General features: G+C 36.6%; 1 protein-coding gene across 1 annotated transcript; it reads right to left on the minus strand.

The window, feature by feature from the left end:
- Positions 1 to 1024: 1024 nt before the first annotated feature.
- Positions 1025 to 9248, minus strand: dbr1 (debranching RNA lariats 1). The gene is made up of 8 exons (XM_048193643.1): positions 8878 to 9248; positions 8492 to 8616; positions 5535 to 5615; positions 5367 to 5452; positions 4968 to 5192; positions 3531 to 3608; positions 3247 to 3392; positions 1025 to 2261 (listed from the first exon to the last, which is right to left on the minus strand). Exons 1-8 carry the CDS (start codon positions 9072 to 9074, stop codon positions 1493 to 1495), a joined length of 1707 nt encoding a protein of 568 aa, XP_048049600.1. The 5' UTR covers positions 9075 to 9248; the 3' UTR covers positions 1025 to 1492.
- Positions 9249 to 9670: the final 422 nt, after the last annotated feature.

The raw sequence follows: 9670 nt of genomic DNA on the forward strand, positions 1-9670 counted from the left end.
GTATGAAAATAAATAGCTCTTTAGGTATATTGTGCTGCGTTCCAGACTATGGAATTCTCCCTCCTCCTACTTGAAAATGGCTGAAAAGGTACTCAACGTCAAAAATCTAACTTGAAAAGTCATTAAGAAGTATCATCTGACATATTTTTTAGGCTAGCTATGACTAAAGTGGCAGTCCATTTGTTATTTTCAACTGGAGATGGGAGAACTCAAGAACTCAGATCTGCATGACTGCAATTATTTGTGATCAGAATTGGGAAATTTCAATTTGAATATAGAGTTTTGCAAGAATAAGTCCAAAACCCTGAAATGAGTGAACATATTTGCACTTCTGTTTCCATTGCCCTAAAGTCGATTGGTTTTTGGTTAAACACATGAAATAAGGTCTGTCATTGACACAAGCTCAAGATTTTAATAAACCACTTGTGATTTCTTAAGCTTTGACGTGCCTTGAAAAAGGCAGTTGCAAACAAATGGTTAAATGGAATTACAGAAGCTGTCAGGGACATTAAACATCATTGTGTAGAACAAGAAAATTTGCCTACTCACATATCTGCTTTTACAGCCTTGTCGTGTTTATACTGAATTTGTTGTCCGTTTATAGCCTAAATCTAGCTTTTTACTTCTGGAAATTGTTTTTATGCTTCAAAATCTTACTTTTTCCCCACAAATGAAGATTATCTTGAATGTGTAAGAATCACACTCGTTGGTCACATAGACGTTATTTGCAATAATCCCAAAACTCAATGGAAAAATCCTATTTGCTTTTTGTTGAGGAAACCAGGGTGATGCTAACATTTCATTTGGCCAACAAAAATACATCCTTGAAGCATTCTATTCCTACATCCAACATTACTTGGAATGTTGTACTAGGGAAAAAAAAAAAAGAGCTTGGTGACACTGGTCAGCCAAAAGGAAAAGTCGTCTTAGATGTGGAGAAAGATGATGCATTATCATGAGAGACTGAGATAGAAATGTATTTCAAAATGCAAAAAAAAAAAAAAAAAAATGAAGCAAGGATCACTTAATATTTGAACTTTGATGTATTTACAATAGAATGGTAAAGCAAACTCAACCACAAAACTAACAGCCAAGACAGAGCAAACAACTGAGTGTGATTTGATATATTTGGCTAAAAAAATGAAAAGGAATAGACCATTAAAATCCACAACAAATGACAAATACAAGATAAAAATGTATAAATGGCTGTCTGTGGCATTACACACAAAAATACCAACAACAAAAAAAAACAGGAGTACATAACCTTGACATTTCTGAAAATAATTTTCCTTGAATTCCTCACAATCATAATCAGGAAAACTTCCGTTCTTTAAAACAACAGTAGTCGTTTTACAAAGCAGATGAGGACTTATATCAAATAGGTCCAGTAACCCATTCAAACGCTTAAGATTAAAAAAAGAGACAGCAAACTATCTGGCAGATCATTCTTGATATATGTAATTTGCTGGTCTAAAAATATAATTGCGTTTATCTAGCCCTCGCTTTCTTCATCCTCTACTGCCGTGTAGATACTCTGGTTTCTCCGTTTTATTTGAGGTGTGCCGCCTGTGTGACTCGCGAACCCCTGTGCCGTCTCACCACTGGTGCGTTTGGGGACCCTGGCTGGTGTGAAACCCCCCTCCTCTTCTGAGCTGCCCTGAGAGAGAGAGGCTGAAGGAGGGGGAAGAGAAAGAGGCCGTGAGGAGTGTAGTGGAGCCTCCGTCTCTGGTGCAGCACATGGGGGTGGTAAGATCAGTCTATTAGCTGTGTCTCGCTGGGGGCTGCTGTCTCTATCGCTGTCCTGGCTCCCCATCTGCCCTTCTGGAACCACTGCATCTGTCCCTTTCTCCTCGGCACATCCTACTCCCTCGTCCTCTTCCTCCTCCCATTCGTCTTCAATGGTGATTTCATCAGGGTTGTAGGAGCTAGAGAGGCCGGAGGTGTCGGTGGGGTACTCACTTGGTTCGTCTACACTCCCAGTGCTGTCCTCATCCTCCTCCTCTTCAGTCGCACCTGTGGCGCCCTCCTCCCCGTAAGTCTGCCCATTTTGCCCAGCCAGGATGTAGATGTCCGTCAGGCCGAGGGTGGCACACAGCTCTGTGGTTTGGGGGTTAGTGGAGTAAGCTGGGTGGGCATTGGGTTGAGGGCGGCTGGGGTCGTAGGCGGGCACCGTCAGGCTGAAATTTTCAGGGATGCAGAGGTCACCGCTCAAATCGCTCACAACTTCCATCATAGCTTCCTCTGACGCACTGAAATCCCACCTGAAAGAAGCAGAAATATAGGACGTAAAAATACAAATTTATTAATGTGCACCAAATTTACATAATTGTGAACCAGATTAATATTTTAATTATTCCGATTACATATGCATGTGATGTAAATGTGTTAACCTATTTGTCATAAACCAGTTACGCAAAGTTCTCAATATGGTATATCCCTATATTAAATCTGATATTACACTAAACTGACCCCAAAAGTTTGAGGTCAGTATGTGTTTTTTTTTTTTTTTTTTTTTAAATAAATTAATAATTTAATTCAGCAAAGATGCATTTAATTGATCAAAAGTGACAGTGAAGACATTTATAATGTTATAAAAAAAATTACTTTCTTTTCATTAAAGAATCTTGAAAAAGAATCCTGAAAAAAAAAAAAAAATGTATCACGGATTTCAGAAATATATTAAGCATAAGAAATATATTAAACTGTTTTCAACATTAATAGCAAGAAGAAATGTTTCTTAAGCAGCAAATCAGCATATTAGAATGATTTCTGAAGGATCATGTGACACTGAAGACTGGAGTAATAATGCTGAAAATCACAGGAATAAATTACATTTTAAATTGTACTACAATAGAAAAACAGCTTAAATTGTAATAAATTCAGTATAAATTTGATAAAATAAATGCATCCTTGGTGAGCACTAGAGACTTCTTTCAAAAACATTAATTCTGTGTCTTGTAAACATCTTTTTTTGGGGGGGAGGGGATATCCAATTACACATTCAAACAAAAGTAACTACAATATTGGAAATTGTGACACCTGAGAACTATAAGGAACACAGGCAGCTATGACAATTCAGACAATTCATCCTATGAATGTGCATCTCCAGAAGAGACTAGCGTGAAAAGATCAGAATTTATTGTGAATATGCTGATTACTGGAATATGCAAATAGAATGTAGGCTTAACAAGTAATCAAATAATGACATGCATGTAAATGTGGTTATTATCATGATGTGGTCTGTACCGTGTGTGTAGTCCGTTGTCTTGTGGGGGGTTCCAAAAATTGTGGGATGGTTTCTGAAGTCTGTCTGTCGCTTTCAAGATGGCCAGCCACTCTGGGTCATACTCGAGGTGCTCAGAGGAGCCCGGTCTGTCTGCTACCTCCACGATCTGCAATATCAAAACCTTTATTTACTCACAAACATCTAGTTCTTGGTCAACTACTAGATCTACTACTTGGGACCCCACAATATTTGGTCAAAGTGGATCTTGAAATATGCTTGTTGATTGAAACTGCAGGATCATTACCTGAAGGAAGTCTCGATGTGGAAGACACTTGTCAAGTGAGAGAAACTTGGTGATCTTTGGGGCAGCGTTATTCTTAGCCTGATGTGACAAATAGTTTGTTATTTACTTTTCAATAAGTACTAAACTCTGATATCTGCATCTTATCTCAGGCCTGTTTAACACATTTCATGAATGTAACAGGTAACTGCAAGAGATATATAAAAACAAAATAAAAATATATACATATATTCAATTTATATAATATATACAAATATTTATCTCTTAATATTTTCAGCTGTTTGCAGATACTGCCGTTCAAAAGTTTGGTATCGGTTAGATTTTTAATGTTTTTTAAAAAAGGCTCTTATGCTCACCAAGACTGCATTTATTTGATTAAAAATACAAAGTAAATCAATAATATATTGTTTGTGAAATATTGTTTGTGAAATATTATTGGTTTTCTATTTTGATATATTTTAAAATGTAATTATTCCTGATATGGCAAAGCTGAATTTTCAGCATCATTACTCCAGTCTTCAGTGTCACATGATCCTTCAGAAATCATTCAAATAAGCTGATTTGATGCTCAAAAAACATTTATTATTATTATCAATGTTGAAAACAGTACATTTTTTTTATCAGGACTCTTTGATGAATAGAAAGTTCAGCATTTATTTGAAATAGAATCTTTTGTAACATTACTGTTACTTTCGATCAATTTAATGCATCCCTGCTGAATAAAACTATTAATTTCTTTCATTTTTTTTTTTACAAAATAATAAAACAAATTCTTACTGACCCCAAACTTTTGAACGGTACAAATAATGTTACAAAATTATTCTATTTCAGATAAATGCTTTTGAACTTTCTATTCATTAAGGAATCCTGAAAGAAAAACTGTTTTCAACATTGATAATAATAAGAAATGTTTCTTGAGCAGAAACTCAGCATATTAGAATGATTTCTGAAGGATCATGTGACACTGAAGACTGGAGTAAAGATGCTGAAAATTCAGTTTTGTTCACAGGAATAAATTACATTTTAAAATATAAATGTAATTTTTTTTAAATATATTATATATATATATATATATATATATATATATATATATATATATTTATTTATTTATTTATTTATTTATTAAAGTTTCTTCTATTTTTTGTTGCTGAAGTTGAAATCAGACACATCCATGTATTAATGCGTTCATGCTCACAAGTCACGAGTCAAGAAGGCAAAATATTGGTCTTCTGATTAGTCTAATGATAATCTAGTGGATTGAATACAAATCATGTTAATATGTTCTAGATAATCAAGCTTTTCTTAAGTTTATATTGCCAGCAAATGATTGTTAATATATTTGTAAGATGTGTGAAAGGAGCTTAAATCTAGTGTATCTGCAACAGCATAATCTCTGCAATGGTAACTGAAGGCTTGCATTTGTCAAAACCACTGACCCACCTCGTGCTGCATCAGTGCAGCAAACTTCACGTGCAGGTGAGCTGAGAACCAGTAGCTGGGCTGCAGGTGGTCTAGGAGCTCTGCAGCAGCAGGGCTGCCCAGGGTGCCGCTCTCCACTTCCTGTCTGAGAAACTTCTTCTTGTGCAGAAGCTGATTTGTGTTGCCGTAGTGATAAATGCCTCTCGGCCAATCATGCGTCATGAAGACGTCTACGGGCATCTTGATCTTAAGGAGTAAGGTTAGAAATTATACATGGGAAAATTAATCTTTTACGAATTAATAATTAATTTCCTGATTTTTCTTGATGCATATAAAATGCCAGATCTTTTTTCTGAATGTGCATCCTTATTATTGAGTGTTAAGATGTTTACTGATGCATTTCACATTACAAAGCTTTACCTGCTTAAGCTTGAAGACGTCAATGTTCCTTATGTGGTACACGCTGCGCAAGGTTTCTGGGTTGTATGGCGGAAACTCAAAGTGTCCTGAAAGAAATTGCATAAAAATGGTTCAAAAATGCATATTTGGGTCTTAAAACACAATTGATTTGGAATTCTTAAAACTCACCTTTCTTGTAATCGTGGGATTTAAATATTCCAGAAAGACCGCCAATCCGTACACCTCTAAAGCGTACGACTCCAGCATAACCTGAGTAATGAGGAACATCTACTGAGAACTGCTATTTAAGCCAAGTACTACCAAGAAAACCATAAAAGTATGAGAATATTAACATTGAAAGTAGGGTTGCAAAATTCCAGGAATTTTCAAAGCTGAAAACTTTCCATGGGAATTAACGGGAATATATGGGAATTAACAGGAATTCATGGGAATAAACAGGGAATTTGCAAAATTGCAGGTTAGCCTATAATAGGGTACTTAAAGGGATAGTTCACCCAAAAATGAAAATGTGATGTTTATCTGCTTACCCCCAGGGCATCCAAGACGTAGGTGACTTTGTTTCTTCAGTAGAACACAAATGCTGATTTTTGACTCCAACCGCTGCCGTCTGTCAGTCAAATAATAAGAGTGATTGGGAACTTGAACAATAAGAGTCGAAAAAACTTCCATAGACAAATCCAAATTAAACCCTGTGGCTCGTGACGACGCATTGATGTCCTAAGACACGAAACGATCGGTTTGTGCGAGAAACCGAACCGTATTTATATAATTTTTTACCTCTAAAACACCACTATGTCCAACTTCGTTCAGCATCCGGTTAGTGAGGTCTGATCGCACTCTGACAACGGAAGTGATGTCTTGCACTCATTGAAGTATATGGGCGAGACATCACTTCCGTCATGAGAACGCGTTTTTTGACCTCACTAACAGGATGCTGAACGAAGTTGGACATAGTGGTGTTTTAGAGGTAAAAAATGATATAAATACTGTTCGGTTTCTCGCACAAACCGATCGTTTCGTGTCTTAGGATATCAGTGCGTCGTCACGAGCCGCAGGCTTTGATTTGGATTTGTCTATGGAAGTTTTTTCGACTCTTATTGTTCAAGTTCCCAATCACTCTTATTATTTGACTGACAGACAGCAGCGGTTGGAGATAAAAATCATCATTTGTGTTCTACTGAGGAAACAAAGTCACCTACATCTTGGATGCGCTGGGGGTAAGCAGATAAACATCAAATTTTCATTTTTGGGTGAACTATCCCTTTAAAGGGTTAGTTCACCTAAAAATAAAAATTCTGTCATTTATTACTCACCCTCATGCCGTTCCACACCCGTAAGACCTTCATTAATCTTCGGAGCGCAAATTAAGACATTTTTGTTGAAATCCGATGGCTCAGAGAGGTCTGCATAGGGAGCAATGACATTTCCTCTCTCCATAAAGGTACTAAAAACATATTTAAATCTGTTCATGTGAGTACAGTGGTTCAATATTAATATTATAAAGTGACGAGAATATTTTTGGTGCACCAAAAAAAACAAAATAACAAATTATATAGTGATGGCTGACTTCAAAACACTGCTTCGTGAAGCTTCAGAGCTTTATGAATCAGTGTATCAAATCTGCGGTTCGGAGTGCCAAAGTCACGTGATTTCAGCAGTTTGGCGGTTTGACACACGATCCGAATCATGATTCGACACAGAAGAATCATAACGCTCCGAAGATTCCTGAAGCAGTGTTTTGAAATTGCCGATCACTATATAAGTCATTATTTTGTTTTTTTGGCGCACCAAAAATATTCTCGTTGCTTTATAATATTAATATTGAACCACTGTACTCACATGAACTGATTTAAATATGTTTTTAGTACCTTAATGGATCTTGAGAGAGGAAATGTCATTGCTCCCTATGAAGGCTTCACTGAGCCATCAGATTTCAACCAAAATATCTTAAAGGTGCCCTAGAACGTTCTTTCACAAGATGTAATATAAGTCTAAGGTGTCCCCTGAATGTGTCCATGAAGTTTCAGCTCAAAATACCCCATAGATTTTATTAAATTAATTTTTTTAACTGCCTATTTTGGGGCATCATTATAAATGCGCCAATTCAGGCTGCTGCCCCTTTAATTCCTCGTGCTCCCCGCCTCCGAGCTCGCGACTGCCTTAAACAGCATTTACAAAGTTCACACAGCTAATATAACCCTCAAAATGGATCTTTACAAAATGTTCGTCATGTATGCTGCATGCATGCTTCGGATCATGTGAGTACAGTATTTATTTGAATGTTTACATTTGATTCTGAATGTGGCTAAAGCTAACATTACACACTGTTGGAGAGATTTATAAAGAATGAAGTTGTGCTTATGAATTATACAGACTGCAAGTGTTTAAAAATGAAAATATCGACTGCTCTCTTGTTCTCTCTGTGAATATAGTAAGAAACGATGGTAACTTTAACCACATTTAACAGTACATTAGCAACACGCTAACGAAACATTTATAAAGACAATTTACAAATATCACTAAAAATATCATGTTATCATGGATCATGTCAGTTATTATTGCTCCATCTGCCATTTTTCGCTATTGTCCTTGCTTGCTTACCTAGTCTGATGATTCAGCTGTGCACAGATCCAGACATTAATACTGGCTGCCCTTGTCTAATGCCTTGAACATGAGCTGGCATATGCAAATATTGGGGGCGTACATATTAATGATCCCGACTGTTACGTAACAGTCGGTGTTATGTTGAGATTCGCCTGTTCTTCGGAGGTCTTTTAAACAAATGAGATTTACATAAGAAGGAGCAAACAATGGTGTTTGAGACTCACTGTATGTCATTTCCATGTACTGAACTTCAACTATGCCAAGGTAAATTAAATTTTCTATTCTATGGCACCTTTAATTTGCATTCAGAAGATGAACGAAGGTCTTACGGGTGTGGAACGGCATGAGGGTGAGTAATTAATGACAGAAGTTTCATTTTTGGGTGAATTAACCCTTTAAGTTTCCAAATTGGAATATTTCCAAAATTCCCCAGGTTAAGTTCCCGTGGAAGTTCTCTTATTAATCTCTTATTAATCTAATGCTCAATGTATGCATTTGAGAGTATGAGCCGAAGATCTCACCCAGGTAATAGATGTTTGGGGCCACCCAGCCTCCGTACGGAAGCTCCTGCAGATGATTTGATGCCTCATGGTTTCCCCCAATGAAAATCGTCAGGACAGGAGCCTTCTTCTCACCAGAGTAGTACCTTGGAAAACCCAATGTCATGACATGAGAAACAATAGTCAACCAATATCACCAACAGAATATTTTCATATAATTAACTCAAAAGTATTTTATTTGACATCAAAAATAAAAAAATATGCAATCTCTGTGTATACTGTCTCTGTAGTACAGTCAATTATTCTCATTGAACTGAATGATCAATACATATCTATGTGCATCCATCTATATGCCATTTTTTCTGCCTATCGGTCTATCCAGACACTAATATCAGGTGTTTCCTTACTTGTAAAAAGTTTGCATGTGTCTGTATTTGGCAGGCACCGCCATGCACTTCATGTCCCCTTCATTTCTGACAGCCTGGAAGTCTCCGCAGCACAGAAGCAGGTCCACCTTCACACCTTCTTTATTCTCCAGGTAACTGATGCTCTCATATATCTTATCCAGTTCTCCATGACAACAGCCTTCAACTGCCACCTTCATCCTTATTTCTCTAATCCACAGCGTTACACTCAAAGACAACAAAACGCGTTACCCATCGGTCAGCCTTTACATCTTAATATTTTGACATAATTATGCCAGCAGCCGCTTTGCCTCCCTGTACACACATGCTACTCTGCTCATGCGCAGAACAGTCATGTGACCAGCGCACCAAATGCATTTTTTATTCTTCATCCACACTTTCCGTAATTTATATTCGTTCTTCATTTTATACTAATAAAAGCAATATTAAAACAGTAAATTACGGAGGTATCTGTGAAACAGCGATAAAAAATTTATAATAATGTTTTTTGTATAAGAATGAACTAATAATAATATTAATTTTAGATTAAAATAAGGGTAGAACGCAAGTAAAATTTAATTACATTGTATTAACTGCACCAGTACCAGACAGACATAACTAACTAAAAAACTGCTTACTGACTTCTTACTATTCTTCTTATTATTCAACCCAACATTTTTGTGTGTGTGTGTTTATGAATTTAGCTAATAATTTTATGTCACTGAAGCTCTCTGAATTTGAAACTGTGTGGAAAGTGCAGCCAGGTGCTTTGTCACATGGTATTTGTTACTTTTCA

The sequence above is a fragment of the Megalobrama amblycephala genome, linkage group LG6 (assembly GCF_018812025.1).
Source record: "Megalobrama amblycephala isolate DHTTF-2021 linkage group LG6, ASM1881202v1, whole genome shotgun sequence".
Lineage (NCBI taxonomy): Eukaryota > Metazoa > Chordata > Actinopteri > Cypriniformes > Xenocyprididae > Megalobrama > Megalobrama amblycephala.